General features: G+C 51.7%; 12 protein-coding genes across 12 annotated transcripts; 5 read left to right on the top strand and 7 right to left on the bottom strand.

The window, feature by feature from the left end:
- Positions 1-44: 44 nt before the first annotated feature.
- Positions 45-1768, top strand: BDV17DRAFT_250596 (SANT/Myb-like DNA-binding domain-containing protein). Its single transcript, XM_073756345.1, has 3 exons — positions 45-458; positions 529-972; positions 1033-1768. The coding sequence occupies exons 1-3, from the start codon at positions 339-341 to the stop codon at positions 1594-1596; spliced, it is 1128 nt and encodes a 375-aa protein (XP_073620661.1). The 5' UTR covers positions 45-338; the 3' UTR covers positions 1597-1768.
- Positions 1769-2184: 416 nt separating this feature from the next.
- On the top strand, positions 2185-3798 carry BDV17DRAFT_250599 (uncharacterized protein). Its single transcript, XM_073756346.1, has 2 exons — positions 2185-2520; positions 2653-3798. The coding sequence occupies exons 1-2, from the start codon at positions 2395-2397 to the stop codon at positions 3244-3246; spliced, it is 720 nt and encodes a 239-aa protein (XP_073620662.1). The 5' UTR covers positions 2185-2394; the 3' UTR covers positions 3247-3798.
- On the top strand, positions 3355-3798 carry BDV17DRAFT_68495 (uncharacterized protein). The gene has a single exon (XM_073764963.1). It carries the CDS (start codon positions 3462-3464, stop codon positions 3753-3755), a length of 294 nt encoding a protein of 97 aa, XP_073620663.1. The 5' UTR covers positions 3355-3461; the 3' UTR covers positions 3756-3798.
- Positions 3799-4160: 362 nt separating this feature from the next.
- On the bottom strand, positions 4161-5250 carry BDV17DRAFT_286640 (carbon-nitrogen hydrolase family protein; the record flags this gene model as incomplete). Its single annotated transcript, XM_073760961.1, has 2 exons — positions 4161-5010; positions 5075-5250. The coding sequence occupies 2 exons, from the start codon at positions 5248-5250 to the stop codon at positions 4161-4163; spliced, it is 1026 nt and encodes a 341-aa protein (XP_073620664.1).
- A 1581-nt stretch (positions 5251-6831) lies between these two features.
- Positions 6832-8630, bottom strand: BDV17DRAFT_68514 (acyl-CoA desaturase). The gene is made up of 2 exons (XM_073764965.1): positions 8287-8630; positions 6832-8220 (listed from the first exon to the last, which is right to left on the bottom strand). Exons 1-2 carry the CDS (start codon positions 8528-8530, stop codon positions 7118-7120), a joined length of 1347 nt encoding a protein of 448 aa, XP_073620665.1. The 5' UTR covers positions 8531-8630; the 3' UTR covers positions 6832-7117.
- A 391-nt stretch (positions 8631-9021) lies between these two features.
- On the bottom strand, positions 9022-9923 carry BDV17DRAFT_68512 (uncharacterized protein). The gene is made up of 3 exons (XM_073764964.1): positions 9589-9923; positions 9172-9536; positions 9022-9092 (listed from the first exon to the last, which is right to left on the bottom strand). Exons 1-2 carry the CDS (start codon positions 9651-9653, stop codon positions 9200-9202), a joined length of 402 nt encoding a protein of 133 aa, XP_073620666.1. The 5' UTR covers positions 9654-9923; the 3' UTR covers positions 9022-9092; positions 9172-9199.
- Positions 9924-9926: 3 nt separating this feature from the next.
- On the top strand, positions 9927-10578 carry BDV17DRAFT_286642 (response regulator; the record flags this gene model as incomplete). Its single annotated transcript, XM_073760962.1, has 3 exons — positions 9927-9952; positions 10000-10144; positions 10228-10578. 3 exons carry the CDS (start codon positions 9927-9929, stop codon positions 10576-10578), a joined length of 522 nt encoding a protein of 173 aa, XP_073620667.1.
- Positions 10579-12476: 1898 nt separating this feature from the next.
- On the bottom strand, positions 12477-13935 carry BDV17DRAFT_68564 (putative zinc knuckle transcription factor (CnjB)). Its single transcript, XM_073764966.1, has 6 exons — positions 13918-13935; positions 13399-13848; positions 13209-13339; positions 13050-13148; positions 12596-12997; positions 12477-12545 (listed from the first exon to the last, which is right to left on the bottom strand). The coding sequence occupies exons 2-5, from the start codon at positions 13709-13711 to the stop codon at positions 12758-12760; spliced, it is 783 nt and encodes a 260-aa protein (XP_073620668.1). The 5' UTR covers positions 13712-13848; positions 13918-13935; the 3' UTR covers positions 12477-12545; positions 12596-12757.
- A 2312-nt stretch (positions 13936-16247) lies between these two features.
- On the bottom strand, positions 16248-18421 carry BDV17DRAFT_250620 (aldehyde dehydrogenase family protein). Its single transcript, XM_073756347.1, has 4 exons — positions 17717-18421; positions 17198-17652; positions 17090-17150; positions 16248-17034 (listed from the first exon to the last, which is right to left on the bottom strand). Exons 1-4 carry the CDS (start codon positions 18005-18007, stop codon positions 16387-16389), a joined length of 1455 nt encoding a protein of 484 aa, XP_073620669.1. The 5' UTR covers positions 18008-18421; the 3' UTR covers positions 16248-16386.
- Positions 18422-18641: 220 nt separating this feature from the next.
- Positions 18642-19913, bottom strand: BDV17DRAFT_286645 (uncharacterized protein; the record flags this gene model as incomplete). Its single annotated transcript, XM_073760963.1, has 6 exons — positions 18642-18716; positions 18789-18860; positions 18916-18966; positions 19024-19326; positions 19383-19804; positions 19883-19913. The coding sequence occupies 6 exons, from the start codon at positions 19911-19913 to the stop codon at positions 18642-18644; spliced, it is 954 nt and encodes a 317-aa protein (XP_073620670.1).
- A 1195-nt stretch (positions 19914-21108) lies between these two features.
- BDV17DRAFT_298108 (phosphotransferase family protein) lies at positions 21109-23041 on the top strand. The gene is made up of 5 exons (XM_073763620.1): positions 21109-21369; positions 21433-21483; positions 21530-21733; positions 21781-22323; positions 22405-23041. The coding sequence occupies exons 1-5, from the start codon at positions 21271-21273 to the stop codon at positions 22504-22506; spliced, it is 999 nt and encodes a 332-aa protein (XP_073620671.1). The 5' UTR covers positions 21109-21270; the 3' UTR covers positions 22507-23041.
- An 801-nt stretch (positions 23042-23842) lies between these two features.
- BDV17DRAFT_286647 (uncharacterized protein) lies at positions 23843-24469 on the bottom strand (the record flags this gene model as incomplete). Its single annotated transcript, XM_073760964.1, has 2 exons — positions 23843-23908; positions 23966-24469. 2 exons carry the CDS (start codon positions 24467-24469, stop codon positions 23843-23845), a joined length of 570 nt encoding a protein of 189 aa, XP_073620672.1.
- Positions 24470-24759: the final 290 nt, after the last annotated feature.

The following is a 24759-nucleotide window of genomic DNA, read 5'->3' on the forward strand; positions in this document are numbered from 1 at the left end:
AGCTGGGCATTATTCGTCCTTGCAAGCTCATTGTTGGTGTACGAGTAACATCTTGCAGAAGTAGTACGTTCACTTGAAATGAATTTGGCTGTTGTGAATATTTTGGTTCAGGGAGAGTCGCATTGGAAGCCCAAAACACTGCCCCGCGCAATTCCGGCAAGTCTTCTCCCTCAGCCTATGCTTCAACAAATCCATCAATCCTTTCGTCAAGAGCCCCAATCAATACTTTCACGGAACCCGCTCTATCTCCTTTTCCTTTCGCCACTGCATCATCGCCGTACACACCCGCCACAACTCCTCTCCGTTTAGCGTTCTGACAACACAACCCAAACGAACTCATGGCCCGCTTGATTTGGACAGAAGAGGACAGCACTCGTCTGATCAAACTACGGCAGGAACACCCCACGATCCCATGGCCTATGTTTCAACAAGTGAGTTACGATAGCGAGCTGCGTTGGGTAGCTACCTTCCCACTCTGCAACATTCCTGAAACTCTTGCTAACGCAAGTTTTCCTACTATCGAATCAGACCTATTTTCCTAGCCGAACCTGCAAAGCTGTAAACAGCAAGTGGATTGAGCTAACGGCTGGAAAATCCCCAAGCCAAGTTCCCCGGGGTAGACCTCGTCGAAATAGACGGAGGGTCTACACCCAACCTGGTCGTTCATCGAAGCTAGAAGCGCAACGAAAACAAAGAGTGGAGAGTAGAACCGACCACGGCACATACGAGGATGGAGACGAGATGGCCGAGGAGGGATATGGCAGCGGTGACACTGGGGGGTATGGTGACGAGGATTCCACCACGGGCCAGAAGGTCACCGTTCCTTCGCACATGTACAGCACGCGGAGCAGAGCTATAAACGACAATAGCACCTCCAGTCGTGCCACCCGCCACTCAGCCTATCAGGGTCGTGACAATGAAAGAGCTCAGCGCAGGGTGAGGCCGGTTGACCCAGAAAATTCCGTGAACTTTGTAAGACAGTATTTGTTCAGCAAGGGATTCTTAGTCTGTGTTAAGCTAACGGCCCTAAAGTCGGGGTCTAGTCTGCGCCATCCGCATACAGAGGCATCGCCTCGGAGAGCACCACCGACACACCCAGACGTACCCTTTAGCTATCCAACTGTGAGCGTCGCTCTGCAGCACCCCACTGCAACTTATCATGGTGGCGTACAATCCAGTACCACAGCACTGGCTCGACGTCAGAGTTCTATCCCAGCGTTCCTGGTGATGGACTTTGTCCACGAGATTTCAAGGTACGTCAGCCTCCACGTGCAGACGACAGAGCACTATGAACGAGACGCTGCACGCATCGCCGTCCTGGAAGCAGATATGAGGCAAGTTGAACGCAGGCACCAGCAAGCGGCGCTCGAGAACGAGCAGATGCGGAAACGAATGGCGGATCTCGAAACGTACTTTGAAGACGATGTGGCAGAGCGCTCCCGTCTCGGCCAAGACCTCACCTCTCGCGTCGAGCAGCTTGAGGGGAGTGCAATTGCGGACAATCGGAACGCTAACGGGGGTCACCAGGAGGCTCGCACTACCAGGGGCCGCCCGTGGGACCAATCGACTATTTCCGACTCGGAGGATATTAACTGACCCCTTCGATTACCCTGATGCCATATCGGGCGGAGGAGAATCTGGAACGCGTTTATGCCAGTCTGAGATCGCAGGAACACCAAATTAAGTCAGATAACTACATTCGCAGCGCAGCTTGGAGGCATTCATTTAAGCGTGATCTTGCTTTGCTGAAGCCGGACCGGGATACTTGTACCGGCCATCCGTTTTGCTTCTGGAATTGGACTTGGATATCAATTCCTTTTTATGATGTAGGGTACCTTGAATACAAAGAAATCTATCCTAGATAGCTAATGGGAGTTTTGATATAGATTGCAGTGTCCTCATGGAAGCTGCTTTTGGGCCGTACTCGTTCTACCAGATCATTTGGACTCCTTCACGTACTGAGCCGTTTCTGCAATATATCATCCCGGCTTCTGTGAACCTTCCTCTCTCAACAAACAACAGCAATCCTTGAATGACCACTCGTCGCTATTCACTACGACCATTACCTCAAGCATAACATGAAAGTTGCGATTTTCCGTGAAACGACGCCCGAGGCACGTCTTTTGTTTCCCCTAATGCTCGCTCCTTCCTAGCAGGCCATTCCTTCCTCTTCCCAGTGCTGAACCCAACCAATGCATTGACCAAGTCGTCACCTTTCTTCTTTATGGTGACTACACGTCGAGGGCGACCTGGGCGGATTGACCTTTCCGCTCATCACTGCGTTCTGCTCGTTTACCCGCCTATCGTGACCTCATCGTTTTCCTCGCTGACACCGACGAATTCTTCTTCCTTTGCCTCTCCACTTCATCGAAACCCTCGCGGCTCGATCTCGCGATGCCGCCCAGAGCCAGAGCCGCAAAGACCCCAAAGGAGAGAGTGGCATGGACCGGAGCTGACAAGGCGAGACTGCTTCGCGCGAGGGAAGAACACAGTAGCCTGTCGTGGAAGCAGTTCCATCAGGTACGCGGAACAAAGCCACCTACCTGCCTACACTGCGACCACTCTCATCGAAGCCACCCATCACACCTTCTGTCCCCCTTACCGCTGGTTGCTACGATTGATCGCTGATGCTGATTTTTCATTCTAACGCAGCTCAAACTCTTCCCCGGTCGGTCTTTGATGGGCCTTTACTGCGAGTGGAGGCACTTGGAGAGTCTTCAAGACCCCGTAAAGGGGACGACTGAAGCTGAGGTTGCTGATACAGATGATGATCCTGCTTCATCGGATGTGGCTCTCGCTTCCAAGCACCGTGATAGTCCCAACATCGGCTTAAGGAGGTCTTCGGAACGTTTGGCAAAGCGCCCACGGGTTGGAGTAGACGAGTCGAAGGGGAGGTCCAGGAACGCCAGTACCGCTACAGCTGGGGCGACCGTTGACAAGCGAAAGGACAAGGACGGGATAACGGAAGGATATAGCATCCGTCACTCAACGGACAACGAGAATGAGGGCAACAAAGTCAACCAAGACACGGAAGATACGGTCGACGACGCCGGGGATATCATTCCCAGCGGTAGGGTACTTCGAGTAAGCGGCAAACCGAACCCTTCTAAGCGATGGCGCGTCTGCTATCTCTATCATACTGACTTCTCGTCGATCTTCAGCTCAAATAGACCCCGCGGCCACCCCTGCAAGGGCCCCCTGTCCGCAACCTTCCCTATCCAACTCCTCACTCGTTGCGAGCGATAGCCAGAGCTAACGCAGCAAGAGAGCAGCCATCTGCTACACCAGTTCCCGCGTTTACACCAGTCTTGAGGTCAGGCAGGTGGCCGCAGCCGACGGGCTTGGCTCTTCTGCCGCCTCCTGCCTCTTCTGAATTAAATACACCGACCGCTTACAACGGACTTCCCAATACGAACCTAGCGGTGCGAGTAACTGAGCTCATCGAAGAAGCGGCGAAGGACATGACTGATGAGACTGATGGGCGTGTCTCAGCTCTAGAGTCCCAAAACAGGGACATTCAAGTCAGACTGGATGCAACGGGGACACTTCTCAGCGACGTACTAGCTGCGGTGAATGACCAAAGAGACCAAATAAACAAACTATTCAGCCAGCTAGAGAATATTGATGCAAGAACCTCATCAGACCGTGATATACAGGACCAGATTACAGGCTGGTGGGAGAGGCTTCGAAGGGCAGGCATCTTCAATCTCGGAGGAGCAGGGGATGCAGATGAAAGTGACCAAGGAATGAAGTGAAATGGCATGATTGTTATACCTGAGTACCTCTTGGCAAGGTTACATTGGAGAGACATGGCTGGCCGTACTCAAAATGGATGGGTTGCAAGCAGGGGTATTTTTACCCACGAACCATCATTCTCAGGTGTTCGCTGGAGCTTGTCTGATGTTATATTTTTGTGCTTTCAACTGGCCTTGCATGTATTCATATGCTTAATTACACTATGTACTGATAGGTCCAATACCATGACCCGAGTGGGTAACTATTGATTATCAGGCTGGGCTTGCACCCACATCTTGAAGAATTGCGTTTTTATCTTGTTATAGATACTGATCCAGGTACCTTCCAGCTTTAGCTGGAATTCTTGCATTGGCATCCGTCCAGTCAGGACTACGGAAACAGATCAAAGTACATCTAAGATCGAACTAGTCGGGAGTTGACGCTCCGTCCTCAGCCCTCACAACCCTCTCCAGGACACCCTCCTTAACCCCCAACCAAAGCAAATCCGGCCGACTATAATGCCCACAAACATCCACAAACCCCCTCGCCTTACAAATCTCATCAACGTCCAAATCCGCATAGATAATCCCCTCCTCCGTCGCCGGCAGATCCTCGGTAATCTTCCTTCCATCCGGCGCAAACACCGCACTTCCCCCGCCACCAGGCACATTCATCTGTCCGCCATTCTGTGTCCCCATACGATCGATCCCGTCTTGAGAAAGGACAGTCGTGCAATGCAGGACGAAAGACTGCGACTCGATAGCGTAAGTCCGCGATATAGCCTCAGCCCCCTCCTTCGAAATCGAAAACAGATTCCCATCCTCCTCCGAGAAAGGATAAATAGGCGGCCAAGCCGCAACATGAATCCGTTCCCGCTGTGCATACGTATGATACTTAAGCAACGGCTGAAGATGCTCCCAGCACGATAACGCCCCAACGCGTCCAATATCCGTCTTCGTATCAACGACGCTATTCAGACAGTCACCACCCGAGTCCCCGAAGATCGTCCTTTCCATATGCGTCGGTTTAAGTTTTTTTCTTGTCGTTAGGATTTCGCCCTCAGCACTTATGATCGCTTGTGCGATGTAGAGACTCTCGTGGATATTCTCGGTGTATCCTAGTACGACGATGATTTTGTTTGTTGCTGCGCTCTCGGTTATACTAGTCATTTTGGGGGAGGGGACTTTGAGCGCGTTGTGCATGTATGTTGTTGTGAGGGAGGAGTCGACTGGGCGTGACCTTAACCTCCCAATATATAGAACCCTTGTCAGCGGCCTGCTCTCCATTTTAATCTCCCTCCAATCCCATCTAATCTAGTAAATGGAGTTTGGAGACTCACCAAATCCAAACCGGGTACCCAGGAACCCAACACTCCGGAAACGCAATAAGTTGTGCGCCGTTGGCGGCTGCTTCCGTGATGAGTTTGCAGGTCTTTTCGATTGTGCCGTCCAGATCGAGCCAGATTGGTTCTGATTGGGCTACTGCGATGCGGACTTTTTGGAGTGGTAAGGGCATGGTTTGTTAAAACGTGGTGGTGTTCGGGGACTAGGTGGTTTTGTGCGGATGGGATGGTACAGGTTGTCGAGTATAGACACTGGTCCAAGATCTTTTAAGCAGGGGCTCCCAAAACGCCGGGGGGCGGGGTAATGGTGATGATGAGATCGATATAGGAGAGGAATTCGAATGTTTGGAAAATTCGGAAACGGCCTGGCTTGAAAAGAGATAATACAGACCTCCTACCCCGCTTGACCTCAACAAAGACAAAAGAAAGCATCACCTGCCCAGGTGCCCACCCGGCACTCTCTCACTTTAGAAGACATTTAACTGGCCCCGGCCGTTCGGCCATAGTCGAGGTCAGCGTTGGCAATGCACATGGTGGTAGGATTCTCCTGTTTGCAGGACCGGAATTTGACGCCGGCTAATCCTCTAAAATGTTGTCCCCAGTGATTTCCGCCATCAGGGTATACACCCACATCCCAGATAGCTTGGACCAAACAGGCCAAGCCAAAGTCAGGGACATGAGACTTGAGTTGGAGCTAGTCAGGTAGATGCCGTCTAGAGTCAGTGCGGCGTGCTCGGAGAAAGTATTGATGGCATAAAGCCCTCTGTATCATCTTTCGTCATGCCCTCAAGGATATGGACACTGAATACTACTTTCAGACTTGGCGGGATGGTCTAAGTGTCAATCGTGGTCTCGCCACTAAAGCGCAAGCAAATAAAGGAGGCGCCCATCTTGAGGGCATGGGTAGGCTTTTTACCAGCTCCCGCTTGAGCCCTTAGTCTCCAAGACGTTGGCGAAATCAGCCTAGTGATGACCTGCATCACGGCGACGGCGAATCTCCGCGACTAACTGTCGCGTAATGCTATTCTCTGTTCCGGCCAAAGATCCCCGGCCTGTATTTCTTTCCTCCTCGGTTGCAGCAATGACCTCGACGACACGTGGACTGACTGCGGGATCTCGACGCAAGGTGGAATATGAGGAGGAAAGGAAGAGGAAGAGAAGATGGGAGCGAAGCGAAGAAATCGGCAATTTAACACCCCATCATTGGGACGAGGAACTGGGAATCCGGCATTAATCGACCTCGTCGCTAGGATTCAAACTGCAGAGCCAAGCTTCTCACAGATGTTTGACATCTCTGGGCGCGATGGTCTGTGGTGAAGCCACGTCGGGCGGGCCTTCAAGCCCGTCTTCACTGTGGATTTCCCAACCGGGTCAACACCTACAGTTTAGGTTGTCAGTCAACCTCACGACTCTTTTCTTTCTTCTTACATGCACAGAGACAATAATCTCACGTTTGTAGTATTCAGTGCCCATTCGTGGCGTTGAACGAGTATCATTACAATGGCATGTTCCGGCTCTCTGAACTGCTCTGAGTTGCTAATTCCTGGGCTCAACTTAAGACGTAGGAGAAGCATCAAGTCTGACAGTAAGGACACAATCCATCGCAGGGATTGTACCTGCGATATACTGGTAAGGCGTTGTGGTTGAGGTTTCAGTGATATGGGGTGCCGCTGTAGTATTTCCGCAACACATATTTTCCTCATGGATCGGCTACGAACCGCAACTTTTCTATTTCTGATCAATCCTCGTAATCCCTGAACACGGGTCGTCCTTTCGCAAGGTCAATTGGCAGCCTAGGTCACCCTTCGAAGTCACTAACTCTGTAGGTGTTACAATTCCGGTATTCAAGGCGAGGATGGAGAAAGAGGAGGAGGGCAAGACTCGTTTGGCAGCAGCGGTACAGAAGCCTCCCGTCTGTATAGCTAGCTGCATGATGAATGATGAACAGTTCAAAGTACAGCAACAATCTTTTTGCGGCGTCATAAAGAAGAATAAACTATCACAGGCAGCACCTCAATTACTTCTCCAACCTTCGACTTTTCAGCTAGAGGCCAATATCTCCCTCTTTGTCACCTGCTCCCCAGCACGAACCATGCTCTTGAGAGCCCCCTTCCCATCCATCATCATGCCCTCCTTCCAAATCTCAACCTCACATCCGCCCCGAATGACACCAACTCTCATCGTCGAGAGCAGATTATGCGCTGCGTTCGAATGCCGATAGATCCCGCCATTGAAAATCGCCGTCGCGTCCTTGCCAATGCCCGAAGAGATGAATGTTTTCCCACCAGGGTGTTCCTTTACGAAATCCGTAACGTCGTGAACGACGCCGCCGATCGCGACGAGTGCGCGGGTCTTCGAGCCTTCGATGAACTCGTCCCAGCTCAAGACGGGAAGTTGCTCCAGTGGAATACCCCAGTCAAGCTTTGCGCGCTTGGCATCGACCTTCTTTTGCATTTGTTGCAGGCGGCCCTTTTCGATCTCGTTTGCGCGGAATTCCTTCAGATCGTAGGCGAGGCCGACTTTTTTCCACAGCCAGATCATCCATTTTGTTGGGTCGTATTGGTACCATTCAATTGCGTTGCGGTAGTCGGACGGGAACTCGTGGTGGAAGTTGTGATACCCTTCACCCAAGGTGACGAGGGCTGTGATCATATGATCGCGGGGTGAGTTGCGATCATCAAATGGCTGCTCGCCGATCCAGTGGGCGAGGGAGTTCACGCAGTTGGTTGCCTGCTGAATAAAGAAGACACGCAGGATGCCGGCGTAGATGAACCCGCCCTGCCAGTCACCCCAACCTAAACCGCAGACGAGGGTCGGGAAGATGAGGGTCATGAACAACGCGGACTTTATATAGTTCTTGTGCTGCCAAATGACAACAGGGTCGCTGTCGAGGTCTGAAGAATCGGACCGCCCAATCTTCTTGTAGTTCTGTTTCATCACTATCCAGCCGATGTGCGAATACCAGAAGCCCTTGCGGACGGAGTAAGGGTCTTTCTCAGTGTCTGTGTACCGGTGGTGCGCTCGGTGGCCGCGGGACCACCATCGAATCGAACCCTGACCTGCTCCGACTCCGACGGCGGCAAGGTAAATCTGCAATGGGAGGGTAGCTTTGTAGCACCGGTGAGCCCAGTAGCGGTGGTATCCTAAGTTTAAGCAGTGAGTACTCCATCACGACTTCAACCAAGTAAGGAGAAAAAGGACGGACATACCGGCGGTAATCCCAAGGCCAGCATTGAAGTAATACACAACCGCGAAGATTGCAGTATACAATCGAAGCGGAGTCCAGACGGCGAGGATACATCCAAGGAGTGGGATGAAAAGGACGAAAGTGCAGTTCAGCCAGTTGACATGCTGATACCAGTTCGACAACGTTATAGGTTGCTCAGTGATGTGCGATTTCGAGCCGGTCGCTCGTTTTGAGGCCTCGCTGGCCGTGCCCTTGGTGGCGGACATGCTGGGCAAAGAGGACGGACGTCAAGTAGGGCTTTGCGCTCTGTAGATGGATAGCGTTGCGGTCCGCAGAAGTTCAGTCAAAGCACCCCTGTCCAGTTCGATAGAAGGCCGTAATAAGGAAAATAAGACACAATCCTCGCAATTAAGAGAGGAAACAGCACGGCTTTATGTTCCATGGCCCCCATTGTCAAGGATTTGCATCATTCGACACTCCTGGCATTTTTGTTGGGACGGAGACTTCTGTTGAGCCGCTGGGACAACTGACAACCCCGATGACTAAGTCGGGGCCACCTGGTCGAGCCGGTATAGATGCTGTTCAACGTCCCCATTTTCAGAAGCCAATCGATAATTTCTAGACCTTCAGGCCTCGGCCAATCTGAATGTAATATCATGAGATGCTGGTTGGGTGCTTCATTGGGGACGGGATGACTCGAAGCGCCCAACTTGCAGTTGAGAGCCCTACCCACGACAGCCCTGATCGTGCGTTTCACGATTCTATAGGCGCAGGGAATTTTCTTTTAGTTGAGTATGGTCTAGGAGAATCTGTGCAGGATTGCTGCCCCTAAAATCATTGTTTGTCAATTCATTGAGCGTTCAAAGTGGGAGTGTCTGGTGGTTGCTCAGCGGGTGGCACCACGCACATGTATGGCCCGGATGCTGTTCCTGGTTTTATTCCAGCCCAGGAGAAGGGAGTAAGTTCCCCTGGTCTGGATCGAACAACCTTATCCCGGACAGAGTTGCTATATCTCTGTTGACAAACTCTGTCGCAGGACTTGCGCGCTCTCTATGCTCTTTCCGCCAGCTGCCTTGCTCTTTCCTTGAAGGCGACAAATAACGCTTAACGATTCTTTTTACACTCAGTCTTAGCCATGTTTGAAAAGCCGCTAGCTGTGAATACCGGTCGACAATGCTCTTCAGCTCAATGCCATGTCTTGCCCAATGAATGATAACGTGGGGTAGTCGATCTCGGATTGACACACGCAAGCAATCGTGGTAGGAGCTATGGCTTCAATGTTGTGTCAGTATCCGAACCCCCTGCTTTTGGGAATATTGCTAACCTTGATTGACATGTTACAGTTGTTATTAGCATAAGCTGCGGAAGAAGATCGAACTTCGACGTCATCGAACTCGCACAACAGCAGGGTCTAACGCGACGTAAAGCAACGCTGGCGGGGGCTGAAAGGCTGAAACAGAGAAGGGTCTGCTACACTGTGCGATAGCGGCCATTTATCCTCAGTATTCGGTATCGTCAATACCTCCACGTGCCCTCCCAGACTCATTTGATCTGCACGTCATCTGGGACGTTAGTCGTAAGGACTAAGGGGCCTCAGCCTCGTCGGTCTTGAATCTCGACACAACCTCAACAACCCCGCGTCAACCCGACAGCTCAGCTACAATGCATATCCTTGCCGCCGAAGACAAGTAATTTTTTTTTCAGCTGAAAAAGCACACTTACTAATATTTCTCAGCGCCATCAACCAAAAGGTCCTCTCAAGAATCCTCCAGAAGCTACCTGGTTGCGCCGTTTCATTCGTGTCCAACGGCCAGGAGGCACTGGACTATTTATCGGCACCTCCGTCTACATGTCCCCGGCCAGACATCATCCTCATGGACGTGAGTATTTCTGCGAAAACGATCCGACGGAATACCCCACCATAACAAACTCAATTAACTAACTTACCCCCTCTCCGCACCAGCTCGCCATGCCAGTAATGGCCGGCTACGAAGCCATAAGCATCATCCGCACCCAACAACAATTCACATCTGACCCCTGGATCCCAACAACACCAATAGTTGCGCTGACGGCATCTCGCGCGCGGGGTGAACACGAGCGGCTTCTTTTCAGGGGCTTCGACGACGTGCTCGTGAAACCCACCCGGCAAGCTGATGTGCGGAGAGCGATTATGTATTGGTCCACGAGGAGGGTGGTGCCGAGGCCGAATGGGCCTTTGGCTGTTTCCAGGATGGGGAATATGATCCCTATAAGACCCGAGGCTGTCTGGGGGCCACCGTTGAGGAATTTTCGGGGGCCGAGGTCGTTGCTTTAATTTGATGAGTTTCGATAGGGAATTCGACGGTTCTTGGTTTGTTTGAGGCGAGGTTGCTACTGGTCGGTAAGCCGGGGGACACTGAAGTACTGGGTGTGTGCCTGCTCCTTCAGCTGGGCGCGGCCACATCCAGGCTTGAATAGTCAATCATTCCGCAACAGTGTAACAGCAGACCACAATTCTGGCCTGGCTGGGTATTATTGAGATCTCCTCCGCCTTCGTATGTATTGTCTTGGCCTCTGGGTCCAGGCACGAGAATATATATCACTGCATATATGATAAGAAGCTAGGTATTAAAATCATGATTCGAAATACGTTTACGCTTAAGTAGATATACATACATACATGCACACATACCTATATATATATGCGTGCGCAGAAATCTTCCAGTAACCACCCAGTAGTCTTATGACCTCTACATCATGATGTTCGCGTATCTTTCAATAAACAGCACATGCCCTTGTCCCCTTGACGAATCCTTCAGCGACTGACTGAATTCTTCAAACAGCAAGCTACCTACCCAATCGCCCATGCCGACCGATCAGTGGGCAGACGATCCGAACGCGACGACCCAAGCTGGGTTTTTTCGCGACGTCGACATCAATGAAAAGCTCATTGCAGGCACCACTCTCCAATCTATGATGAGAGTCACGCAGTCCAGGTCCGACTTATTTCGCTGCAGGTGACTAGTAGGTTGTACCTGCAGCTGCACCCGGGAGTTTAATATCTGCCTAGTTAGCTAGACTCCTCCGCATATTTTTGTTTTCTTGTAAGCGCGTTGGAAACTTAACAAACCTCCACTTGCTGCGGTCTTGACGGGGAGTCGAGATCGCCTTTGAGTCATTGTAGGTACTCGACTAACCATCTTTCTACGGTAGGTAAGAGGTTGTCGAGTCCATCAGAAGCTGGCGCTGCCCGCGTACGAAGAGTAGGTAGCAGCAATCGGGAGAAGCTTCATTTTGGCTAGTCTACAGAAGACTAGAGTTGAGAAAGTTGGGGGCCTTTTCCCTTTGGTTGATTTCTTCAATATTCATTTGAATTTTCGAGAATGTCTGTCTAATGGGAGACTGACTGTGCAACACTGAACCTCAGGCTTATCTCAAGCTGATGTACAACATCCACATCGCAATCTACAAGACATCCTTGCGCAACATGATCTAACCATATCCCCTTTTTCTTTCTCCGAACGAAAACACAGAATGAAAACGAACGAATGAGCGAGCGACTAGATCACCAACCCCAACAGCGATATCTGACATCCCATATTGTTCCACCATATGAACAGACGAGAGACTACCAGGTGGGGCCACCGCCGGAGCCCAGCCTCCGGCCTCGACGTGAGCCTCCTCCTGGTGGCCGTTGGTATTATCGTTGTCCCAACCGCTGGCACCCTGGTTGTTGTCTCTGTTGTAGGCGTCGCCTCAAAAGCCGCCTGCGTCGCCGCCTGAGTCTCCCTGGGGTAAGCGTTTGATGGTGTGTCCCACTATGGGAAACGATGTATTAGCACTTGGGCGAAGAGGAAAGGGGAGTGAAGGTGAAAGGAGCACTCACTCTCGCCGCAGTTGTTGCACTTGACCTTCAACCAGTCCTTTTCCTTCGTGCAGTCGCGACTGAAATGTCCGACTAGATGATTGAGAGGAGTTGGTTAGCGATTGACTGTAGCTTAAGAAAAGCCATGAGTGGTGTGAATCTCGGACTTACCTTCGTCACAGTTGCGGCAGGTGACAGTTGAGACATCACGAGGCTTATCGCAATCTCTGGCGATGTGATCCTCAGGACCACAGTTGCGGCAGGTTCTGGGAGCAGAAGCCTGCGGGCAGTCTTTTGCAAAGTGGCCCACTGAGTATCGTTAGCAGTGTTTGGGGAGCAAGAGAGGAAGGGCCGACTTACTTTCTCCGCACCGCTTGCACTCCACTCTCTCTGCAGAACGTGGGTTGGGACAGTCGGCGGCCTTGTGCTCAGATGAGCTGAGATTGTCAGCAGTAAGGAATGGTCAGGAATGTGTTAGATAACTCACCCGCAGTTGCGGCAGGAGAACTTATCGTGACGAGGCTGCGTGCAGTCACGGGCACGGTGGCCGGGTTCGTTGCAGTTGACGCATTTGACCTCGACACGTTCGATTACGGCACGCTCTTCCTTGCAGCCACGCGCGGTATGCCCCATTTCTGAGGAGGTCAGCTCAGAAAGATGCAGCACGTTGGGAGCGCTTACCTCCGCAGTTCCCGCACTTGGGGATCTGGCGGTCGTAAGGCAGCCCGGCATCCTGAAGACGCTCAAGGTTGTCCTCAACGGACGAGGGCCAGCGCTCACGAAGATTCGCACGCTGAGGCTTTGAGCTGTAGAAGAAGCCGACGACATAAGTGCAGTTCAGCTTGCCCTGGAGGTCGATGAGGCTGATGCAGTCGGAGGTCTCTCGCTCCTGTAGGCGATATCTATTAATCATCGTTCAGGCTACCGGAGAGTTGGCTTACCATGGCGATGAGATAGATGTTGAAGCTTTCCGCACGCATTCTCTTCTCGATGTCGAGGAACGTTGCGTCGGGGACAGCCTTCGAGTAGACTTTCAATCCCTGTATTCGATTAGCATATATCATCCACCAAAAAAAACACCATGGCAAAGGGAGTGTTACTTCACGAAAATCTCCGAGGTCCTTCTCATCGCTAGCCTTCTTCAGATCGGCCCACGCCTGCTCGGGAAGGACGTCGCTGATGTGATTGAGATCAAACTTGCGGTTGGCGGTGCAGTCCAAGGTCTTGTGGCCTGAGAAGATGTGTTAGTGGTACTAATCACCACGGGAGAAGAGAATAGCGTTAGCTGACCTTCTTGCTGGCAGTTTTTGCAAACGTCCGGAGGACGCTGAGGACATTCAGACGCAGGGTGTCCCTGCTGACTGCAGATACGGCAAGTACCGGTAAACACACGAGGCTTTGTGCACTCGGCCTTCGTGTGGCTGTATAGAGAGAGAAAGAGAGAGAGAGAGAAAGAGTCAGCAACGAACACATAATATATAGAGTATCGTTTACCCTTCCTCGCCACAATTGAAACAAGCCATGCCCTCGCGGGGCTCGCGAGGTTTAGTGCACTCTCTGGCAAAGTGTCCCTCCTGACCACAGCTACTATATAGTTAGCCATGGGGTCTCAAAGCAGGTTCCATGATGCAAGAATGGCGCACTTTCGACAAGCATTGTCCCCACCTGCGCCACCACCGGCACCACCAAGGTCTCCATCTGCCTGAAATCTGCCAGGGTTCTGATTTTCGTCCCCGTAACCTGAGAGAATCGAGATGTTAGTTGAAGTCTGAAGAGCGTTGAGTTGGAGCAAACGATGAGGATACTTACCAGCTGTCTCAGCCCCTCCCCAGTTTCCACCAGCACCACTAGTGTTGTTATCGACACCCCAATTGCCGGTTGCAGCAGTAGCCGAGTTGCCGCCTCCTCCCCAGGAATCTTCGGCACCCCAGCCTGACATTGTGATTATACTGAACGTTCTCGAGTTCTATTGGCACTGTTGGTCAGCAACACAATGAGGGTCTTCGAAGAGGGAGACTCGGATGAGGAAGGGTTGTGTTTGTGTTGATGGAGTGAATTGATAAGTGAGGAAGGGCTTGAGTGAGAGAGGGGCAGTGGGTGCCTGAAGGTGATGATGATGAGAATGGGATCTTGAAGACACTTGCCTGTCTGTTGGGTTCGAGAAATGTGTTCTTGGGATGGAGAAGTAGAGATATTGAGAAAAGGAAGGAAAAGGAAGAGAAGAGGAAGAGAGAGGAGGGAAGTAAAAGTGAGAGAGTCGAGTGAAGAAAACAAACGGCGGTGGGAAATCCGCTCAACAACGGGTTTTGTTGTGTCGCATTTCCCACTTTTACTTTGCAAGCTTCCATGTGCCGAAATTTCGCTTGACTGACAGCTTGTCCCCTAAGCATCTGCAGCTGTTTTGACATGGGAACCTCTTGCTTGACTCGAGATGGCTTCGCCAGCCACTGAGGTTATAACTATAACGACCTCTGGCGCTCCACGGGAAACAGTCGACATAGGCGCTGGGCTTGAGGTGCAGAGGATCAGCAGGAGACGCTGGTCAGCACTGGAGCTATAGTGACTACGGATAGAAGCCATTTCTGCTGTTAAGGCAGCTTTGCTCTGGCAAGTCCTTGTTCCTGTTAGCTAGTCTCTGCTGTGTTGCCTTCGGTAATCAAGGTCCTGCGCGAAGACGGGTTACTCGGGCTTTCGATGCGAAGGTTGCGAATGAGTGCCGGCTGGCCGATTGAGTTATCCTTCAGTAGTCCGTTTGTGGTAAAGCCCAATCTGTTTTCGTTTGAGAGCAACGAGGTACGCGATACGTAGGTGATCTACAAAAACAACGAATACATTCGTTCAGGACGCTGCCAGCGATCGTCGGCAACAGCGTAGACCACTGCGGTGGAACAGACGTAGCCCGTATCCTACTCGGCCTGAGACTGCGAGAATCCTCTGTGTCAGGAGTAACATATCAATTATATCTAAGTATTCTTGCCAAGGGCAGAAGAGGCAGCCTCGCCGGGGTTTCCCTGCTAAGCTTGATGCCGAGCCATCATTCGGAACATGTCTAAGAATGTGCCTGTGAATGCCTCTTAGAAGCCGACAAGGCTCTGCACGTTCTCCTTCATTCCTTTGTGCTGGAACAGCGTCCTTCTCCCTTCTCATACCCGTGAGGTTCTTCAGTTCTCTGCGCTGCTCCGTAGTTATGTTGCGCAGAGCTAATCTTTCAGCCTCGGAGAACATCATCTCATTTAACCTCTTGTTTTGAGCATCCAATTGCTTTTGCTGAGATTCCACAGTCTCCCTCATAGTTCTATGCTGTATGTCCAGTCTTTCAACTTGTTGTCGAGAAATTGCTGTTTCCTGTCTGGAGATGGCCACTTGCGTTTCAAGGCGGGCTTCCCTGTCTGCGCGTGCTATGCTGTCTTGTTCAAAGAGGTGGGCGCAATGTACTGGGCGGCCGTTGTGCCTTCGGTGTGGAAAAATGCTGGGCTCGGTTGGACCTTCATGGCGTTTGATATGAAGTCGTTCTTTCGGCCGGAGTAAGAAGAATCTTGCGCCTGAGTTATCGCAGTTGATTTGAGTGGCTTTGGCGGACCCGGTGAGAGCATGCGAAGGGGTAGAGACAATTTGTCTCCGTTTGAGGGGTCGATAGCCAGATTCCGAACGCATTCTCTGCTGGGTGATGTACCTCCGCTCGCCAATGGTCCAGTTGATGTGCTGGCTGGCTCATTTGTGACCGCACCACCCGCGATTGGGTCCAGGATGGTTGTCGCGGAGTCGGGGATTTGGCGGAAGACTTTGGAGATGCGGAAGTCATCTGTTGATTTCCCTTCGTTGCTTGTAGAGATTGGGGAGCAGTGGTGGGCTTAGAAGCGCCGCTGCGCATCTCCCCAAGCCTCAGTACCGCAGGCGGATCGGCGGCCGGATGTGCTATGGTCCGCGGGATGAAGTGGGCTGTCGTTCGAGACGGCTTGGTTGAGCCTGTTGTTTTCTCGGAGACGACGGAGGACTCGGTGTGATGCCTCAGCGATGAGGCCTCCAAATCGAGTTTAAGCTAAACCTATATTAGCTAGTTGGAGTTGATCACGTGATTCTGAATCAGTGGCCCCAGTCGAACCCGCTTTGCTTTCGCATCAAGTAACCCGACCAAGGGAAAAAGACACCAGCATGCTACGAGCTACAGTCTTCTCGCACGCTCGTTAATACAGATATGGATATCAATTTGCTGTGACAAATATGAACGGTTGTGTTGCTGCGGGCGAATATTGCGCTCCTCATCTCAACGACTCCATCTCAGATAAGCCCACCCTTCGAGCTCTTCTTTATATTGAGGGTCTGCACATTCAACCAACCCTTCAATCCCGCAATACCGCCCTCAGTGCCAATTCCACTCTCCTTGTGTCCACCAAACGGCACGCGCGAGTCAGGCTCCATATGCGTGTTAATCCAGACCGTGCCCGCCTGCAACTTCGCGCCAATCCTCGACGCCTGATCTAGATCATCCGACCACACCGAGGCACCAAGCCCCATACGCGTCTTGTTCGCGCGCGCAATGACATCCGCTTCATCGGTCCATGTCATGAATGGGAGGATCGGACCGAAGGGTTCCTCAGTCGCGATACGGGAGTCCTCGGCGGGACGGTCGATAATGGTCGGCTTAATGAAGTAGCCTGGCTTATCGTCGAAGGGTATGCTGTCGCCGTTGGAAAGGCTGATTTGCTCCTTTGTGAGGTCGCCGAAGAAGCCCTTGACTTTTTCGTACTGCATGGCGTTTTGGATCGGGCCCATGTAGACGCCTTCGGTTGTGCCGGGGCCGACTTGGATGGTCTTTGTGAATGCGACGGCGGCCGCGAGGAATTTCTCGTAGATGGATTCATGGACGTAGACGCGCTTGATGGCGACGCAGATTTGGCCTGAGTTGAAGAAGCCCATTCCGGCGATCTGAACATGTTAGCATTGAGACTGGTTTACAGGGTTGGCGAGTGAATGAGCGTACCTTGGCCGCTGTGGCTTCAACGTCAACGTTCGGGCAGATGATGGCTGCGTCCTTTCCTCCCCTGCTGCCCGTTAGTGTAAACCCTAACGGAAACGCAGAAGAACATACAACTCAAGCGTAACCCTCTTCAATGTCTTCGCCGCACTCTCCATAACCTTCTTCCCGGTAAACGACGAACCGGTGAAACTAATCTTCTCAATCCCAGGGTGCGCCGTCAACCAGGGCCCCAAGCTATCATCACCACTTAAAGCCTGCACAACACCAGGCGGGAAGAACCCCTGCGCCAGCTCAACAAGCTTCAGTCCACAGTAAGGCGTGAAAGGCGACGGTTTGATGATCACGGTGTTACCCGTCAGCACGGCGGGGACGAGTTTCTGGAGACATAGAGAGACGGGGAAATTCCAGGGAACGATCCCGACTGCGGCGCCGATGGGCGTGTATCGGATTACGAGCTTGCGGTCTTCAGTGTCCTCGAAGACTTCGTCTTGGATTTGGCCGGCTAACTCGGCGGTTTGACGGAGGCCGCCGATGGACATTGTTACTTCCAAGGTTGCGAAGTTCAACTTTTTCACCCTTGTTAGCAATAATCCCTCAGTGTACCATGGATATAGATATGTGATTTCTTACAGGTTTCCCCTGCTCCTGAACAAGAAGCTTCGCGAAATCAGCAGCATATTTCTCGACCTCCTCGCCGAAAGCAAGGACTGCCTTCTTGCGCTCTTCAAAGTGGACATCTGACCAGGTTGTGAATGCCTGCTGCGCGGCGGCGACAGCGTTGTTGACGTCCTCCTGGGTGGAGACGGGGACGTCAGGGTTTGGCTCGCCGGTTGCGGGGTTGATACCGTGGCGCTGTTCGGCGGTGGGCGATTGCTTGCCGTTGATGGTATTTTGGAAGTTGGAGAAGACGGTGAAGGCCATTTTGATTAGATGTTCTTCAATATTAGAGAGTTGGGTAGGTATAGGAAAAGAATAAGGCCGAGAGTAGAAAAAAAATAACCAATCGTCTCTCTACCCCTCATCAACCCTCCAGCGAAGCATGCCACCTTATATATCTCCCAGTAGTGGTGGACCAATGCCTTTGTACCCCTCGAGTATACGGAGTCGGAGACATATTGCTACCAGTAAGATGATGTCGAGCGGGGGAGCTGAAGCGCCGAGGCCCGCTGTCGTTGTTCGGCTATGCTCCTTTAAGCTGTTTTATAGAAGGACCAAGGCTTCCGTGACACTTGGCGTGGCGGCACGGGAGCCCTAATTGGAGACAAGAACCACCCCGATTGAATCCTGTGGAACCGGCCGCTGGTCAGCATTCCGGTAACCCCGCTCTTATATCCGAGCGGGCCAATTGGGTTGGATGTGAGGTTAGACTTGGAGGGGATCGTCATCGCAAGCTGGAGGCCGTGGATTTCTTTGAGTATGGGACGGTTCCCGTGAGAGGGTGGAAAGCTTACTGGTTATCTACTAGTTCTGTGGCTTTTATGTCTTTAACTTTTGAGCAGGGGACGCCTCATTCCCAGATCACTGTTACACAGGCCTCCAACTATATCTCCTGGATCTAGTTCCACATAAGGACAGGTTTCAGCACACTCCCATCGTGCATTCGCGCTAATGCTTTCCCAAAGTCAACAGCCTAGAACAGATCATCAGTTACACCGTGCGGCTGAAGGCTGAAACTGAAGCTAAAGAGCCGACTCCAACTTACAGGGAAGAAAGTAATCAGCTTGTCCAGCGGAAAGCGTCCTTCGCGGTACCACTGGATCATTTGCGGGATGGCCTGATCATATACTTGTAAACGACAGGTCAGTCATATGGATCACCGGGGGGCTTACCTCGCTAGAGACACAGCTGCCCTCAATGCACCCGGTGATTGTTTTCCCATACTGGTTGAGAATCAGCTTCCATCCTTTATCCATATGGGTCAATCACGGAGCACTCACCATAAACGGCGAAGTGATATCCACATTAAGCTTATACCCCGGCGGCGGCGGCGGCGCAATATGCACCATCCTCCCACACGTGGAGAGACTTTCGAGCCCTTCTTCGATCAATTCCCCGACGCCGGTGGTATCAATCACCACGGATGCGCCAGTGGGTGAGATGTCGCGCACGGCCTGTTGAAAGTCCAGCTCAGGCACTGTAGTGTCGATTGTATGTGTAGCTCCAAGCTCCTCTGCTAGTTCGAGACGGGATGGGAATTTGTCGACTGGGATGATGGTCTTTGAGTCGCGGATCTTGGCTGTCTGCTCACCATCAGCATTTTGAGCTTTAGAAGATGAACGCGAGGTAGGTAGCATACCATCAAAGCCGCCATCCCAACAGCCCCAACCCCCAAAACCAGAACCACATCGTCCGTCCCAGCATCAGCAACCTTCGCGAGAGCCCCCATCCCCCCACATCCCAGCGGCGCAAACAGATTGAGCTCTTCATCGCTCTCCAGCAACCCCGTCAACTTAAGGACACTAGCCTCCGCGACAAGAGTATATTCCGCGAAACTGGACTGCCCGAAGAAGCGGGACCAGATCTCCTCTTTGTTTTCTTTGATTGCCATGCTGGACCTTTTTCGACCGACGTGGTTCTCCTTGTTGAATGGGGTGCAGAAGGATGGTTTTGAGGACTTGCATTGCGCGCAGATTGAGCAGGAGTAGTAAGATAGGAGGACTTTGTTGCCCGCGACGACGGACGAGACGTTTTTGCCTGTTGCTTGGACTATACCGGCGCCTAGGGGGAGTTGAAGTTAGGAACTTGGTTTAGTATGTATGTGCTTGTTTTTGAGGTATTTGGAGTTGGTTGGTGCACCTTCATGCCCTAGGATTTTGGGATAGGCCATTCCAACGGGCTGCCTGTGGGGATTGAAGACATGAGGATATCGGTGTGGCAGACTCCGGCTGCGGTGATTTTGACGAGCACTTCGTCGTCTGGAGGTGGGTTGACGATTATGTCTTCCCCGGCCCAGGTGGGTTTGCCTGCCGGCTCGCGAGCGACAATTGCTTTTGCGTGCATGTTTGAGGCTCGATTGTCGTATGGGATATGTTTTCGCATTACTCAGGGAGCTGATGGACGCAAGGCAAGGAAGCGAAAGAGAAAAAAGGAAATCCGGAGGTCACAACATGTTTATTCTTTTTCTTTGTTTGCTTCCCCGCTGATATGTCGCGGAATCCCTGCTTCTTACCCGAGCCGCGCTGTAGCAGTTCCTTATTCTTTGTTTATCCACCTCGGAGTATAGCTTTTGTGGCTTCTAGCTACAGTAAAACCTGGCTATAGCGAAGTTATATGGGATTTTTGATTTTGCAAGCGTAATTGCTTCACTGCCGCGAGAATTTCGTTATAATCAAGTACGTTATAGCGAGGTTTTATTGTAATAGCTATCCTAGCTATAGTAGAGAGACGGTTCAAGGTGTCTGATGCAGTCTCCGTCCCGGTCTCGACGGACCCAACGCAGAAAGCCGAACCCACTCCCACTCCACTGATAACAGATTCGGTGCTGTCACTAGAATTTAGTGCTCTGAACCCGTATAGAGGTCCCGTCAACTCACCGACAGCTTCAAACCCGTATCGATCATGGAAGAACAGCAAGGAAGCTTCTATACATCGGAACTAGATCAATTCTCAACATCTACCTCCTCTAACTCCTCGATTTCTCTCGGCTCGGCCTGATAACTTTCAAACTGAACTGCGTAGCCTTGGGCCTCTGGAGTCTGTGCCGCTTGGGGCCCTGGACGGACCGGCAAGTGGGCCGGCCACCTCCACCATCTCTTTCGCCAAGCCCTAACTTGAATGACTCGGGATCCGAGGGCGCTGGCTGGCAGCTGCCCGTCCAGTAGTTTGCAGGACTCCGTTGAGAACAACATGACGTCTTGTCATCATAAAGCGGTTGATAAGCTTAGGCGTCTCTGGCGCATCTGGATAGATAGCCGGCCTCTCGTCAGATCGGTCGAGCTGAGGTCAATGAGCACTGAGCGCCCAAGAAGCTTAAAAGAAGACAAATCACGGTAAGTTCCTGGTTCTTTACCCGAGCTATATACGGCGGCTTCTCATGTCCCGAGGTAGGTGCGGAGCGCCACCAGTTTCAATCAAGAATGAGATTTCTCCAAAATACCAACTTCGCAAGCTATATTTCTCGAGTTCGCCGTAGCAAGGGTATTTCGTTCAAAGTTGGTTCTCTACGCTTATAGAGTCCAATAAGAATGGCAGGCCCAGTACGCCAACCGATCGATGTCCCCTCGCTTGAGGATTATATCCGCACCAACGGCCCTGAGATCAAAACGCCTTTGGGCGTGAAGCAGGTATTTTTAATGCTCTCCATTCCAACCCATTTCCATCCAACCCTATTAACTCGTCCCGGGCAGTTCGGCTTCGGCCAATCCAATCCAACCTACCTCCTCACACCCCCCATCCTCGTCTCAGACCAGTCAAAAAGAGAGAGCACGCTACGTCCTCAGAAAGAAACCGCGTGGTACGCTCCTCTTCAAAACAGCCCACCAGGTCGAGCGCGAATACTGCATTCTCCACGCACTGCGCGATACCGATGTCCCCGTTCCCAAAGTCTATGTCCTCTGCGAGGATGAGTCTGTTATTGGGACGGCATTCTACATTATGGGGTTTTTTTATGGACGGGTTTTTACGGATCCGGGGATGCCGGGGAAAGATGTATGCTTCTCCTCTTCTTCAAATTATGAGGATATACACTAGGAAAGATGCTGACGATACGGTTTCACGGTGAAAGGTGGCGCTCCGCAATCCAAATCCTCATAACGCTCCACACCCTCTCCTGCGCATCCCTCGGCCTGAGTAATCTCGGCAGAGAATCTGGTTTCTATGCGCGCCAAATAAAAACATTCACGACGATCAGTCGACACCAAGCTACGACCGTTAATGTCCACAGCAAGAAACCCATCGGACCCCTCCCGCATCCCGAAGAAATGGCTTCTTTCTTTGCATACCCCGCCAATCAGCCGGGTGATCAAACGAGTATCGTTCATGGTGATTATAAAATCGATAATCTTATCTTCCACAAAACTGAACCGCGAGTTATCGGTGTCCTGGATTGGGAGATGGCGACGCTCGGCCATCGCCTTTCTAACGTCGTTAGTCTTATCGCGCCTGTTCTCCCACACGTTTGGTCTAGTCCAGTCTCAGACTCCACGAATGCATTATCAAGTCATACTCAAGATGCATCGACTCTCGGAATCCCAACGTTGGAAGAGTGCTTATCCCTCTACGCAACATCGGGCTATTATGTCCGTTAAGACCTAGCTTGGGGCCGGACATTCGCGGGGTTCAGGGGGGCTGTAATAATGCAGGGCATTGCGGCTAGGTAGGCGCGGCGCCAGGCGAGTAGTTCGAGTGCGAGGGAGTTCGGGCCTATGGCTTGGCCTGCGGCGGAGGGGGGTTGGGGGTTGGTGAGAGAGTTGAGAGTTTGAGCTGGAGGACGGCGGTCGCTGCTCTGTTCGGCTCAGGTTGGTTAATGGAGCGTTTCTTCGTGGCTAGATAGGAGGCTCCCTAGGTAGTATTTACCTAGGTACTATATTTATGTCTGTTCATCAGTCTCGGTCCCGTCAATGGAATAGGAAGGAGCGATGGAGATCCAAGCACTACCGCTCGTTCCTTTCTCTTATCGAGGTTGCCTAGTGCATCTGCCCTTTATGGCGGGTAAGGGTGGTAATTTTATAGGAAGGTGCGAAGAAGTGGTGCCCGAGGTTGGGGTAGTCCTGGAAGGAGCGACTGATTCCCGCCGATGGATGTCCATTGTTCCTTCCAATTCTTTCTGTGAGCGCACCTTCCTCACTGTACTGTGATCTAGGTCCGGTTGGCTTCAGAATTCGACTGTAGGTCGGGCAGATGCCCACTGCCTAAACTCAAGCTTCTCAATCCAACCCTGGAATCCAACCTGTCCAGCTAAAGACAGACCTAGATATTCGCACGCTTTTAACCAGCCGGTAACAGCAGCAATAGGGAATCTCACGTCGGCGCCGTAGGCTTCTATTTGCTTTTTGTCTTATCAGGCAGGCTCAGCGTTATAAGTGCTTGGTTCTCCCTGTTCGGGGTGAAATTGACGTTGGGAAGTGCCCCGACCCGAGCGGTGCAATCACGCCTGGGTAGTATAGATACCTACTATATACCGCTCCCCCGGCATTAGAACTAGTACATAGTTAAGGTACGGCTGGAGTCTTGGTTTGCTCGTCGGCCTCTCGGCTTAAGCAATCTTTAAGACTTTCATGTGGCGTCTACGCCGGGGGTGAGTGAATGAATGGAGAATATAACGATTAGCTTATCACTCCACCGTCCGATTTATGCCAATAGTTCTGCTTATCCAGGGAGGCTGCGAATTTATTTTTGGAAACCCGTCCGGCTATGGTGTTCCTGGAGCTGTACATTGAAACGATGTTCTCTTTGGTGTAGTCTGCTTCCGGCAGATAGAAGTCCACATGCTTCAGTAGTAAGTCACTATATCCGCATCCAGTCACCATCAAGCCCACTATCCATTAGACTTTGGAAATAGCTTTTATCCACACGACTGTTCTCTTCATAAACCTCTCGGGATTGTTCGCTCTCAGCTTGCCCTGTATCAGGGTCTGGATCGGCTGTTGAAATGGCTGGGGTATCTAGAGCTGGAGTCTCGCTTGTCGGCGAGTTGCTTCTCGTAGCAGCACAACTGCCGGTGCCAATCAGAATAGGAGACCGGCTTATTTTGTAACCACGCTTTTCCATGAGCCCCACAGACTCCTGGGATCCTTCTGCTGCTCGATTAATGAAGGGCTATGTATCCTTCACAATGTTGGAGACTTTGAGGCAAAGCTCGAGCTTGCAGAAGCCGTCTTCACGCTGTATCGAATCAGTGCACCTTGTGCTCCGGTATAGGACCAAGGCTGCCATACGGACCTGAATAACAGTTTGTGGAGGTAGAAATTGCGCCATGTTGCAAGCCAGAACCTGTTCCAAGACTCGACCTATCTGAATCGCCGCATGCCTCAAGAAGGGTCCGCTCTGTTCAGTATCCGCTGCTTGCAGATGCTCCTGTGGCTCGTAGTACCACAAGTTATCCTTATAGGTGAGGAAATGTGCAGACCAGTACGCTATCTCTGCTATTGTCATCAACCAGACTATTCCAGGTTCGCTGTTGTGGAGCATTTGCCGGGTAATATTCTCGTACCGCAGCTCAGGCGGTACTTCAGCATACCAACCACGTAATTGGTGAATCATGCGCTGTCGTAAATCAGTCGTTACGTGATTCGCTGAATCGTTATTCCAGGGTTGGGTCTCCTCGTAGATGTTGCGCAGGAGTTGATATACACGGCCACAGAGCTTAGCTCTTAGGATACAGGCCAAAGCAGCCATGCCAGCTGGTATTTGCAAGGGCTGTTCTCCCAACCCGAAGTCTCTCATGGTCAACATCGGTGAACCAAACGGCCAAACTCGAGGCGGCTGGTCATTTACAATGACCATGTCGCACTCCTTCGTAAACACGCACCACCAAAGTATATTTTTCTTGTTTTGTTCTGGAGCTCCCGGTGCGATGGGTGGCGATGTATAAAGATTCAGACTGTGGGCATGCGAGATAGCCACATCAATCCAATAAGAGGCATCTTTCAGGTCCTCTTGATTTTGATGGTCGGTAATTAAGACAGGCCTGGCAAATTGTTGCTCGGTCTTTTTCAACGTCTAACTCCAGCAGA

Source organism: Aspergillus undulatus (assembly GCF_047715775.1).
Source record: "Aspergillus undulatus strain CBS 261.88 unplaced genomic scaffold BDV17scaffold_2, whole genome shotgun sequence".
In the NCBI taxonomy this organism is placed as follows: domain Eukaryota; kingdom Fungi; phylum Ascomycota; class Eurotiomycetes; order Eurotiales; family Aspergillaceae; genus Aspergillus; species Aspergillus undulatus.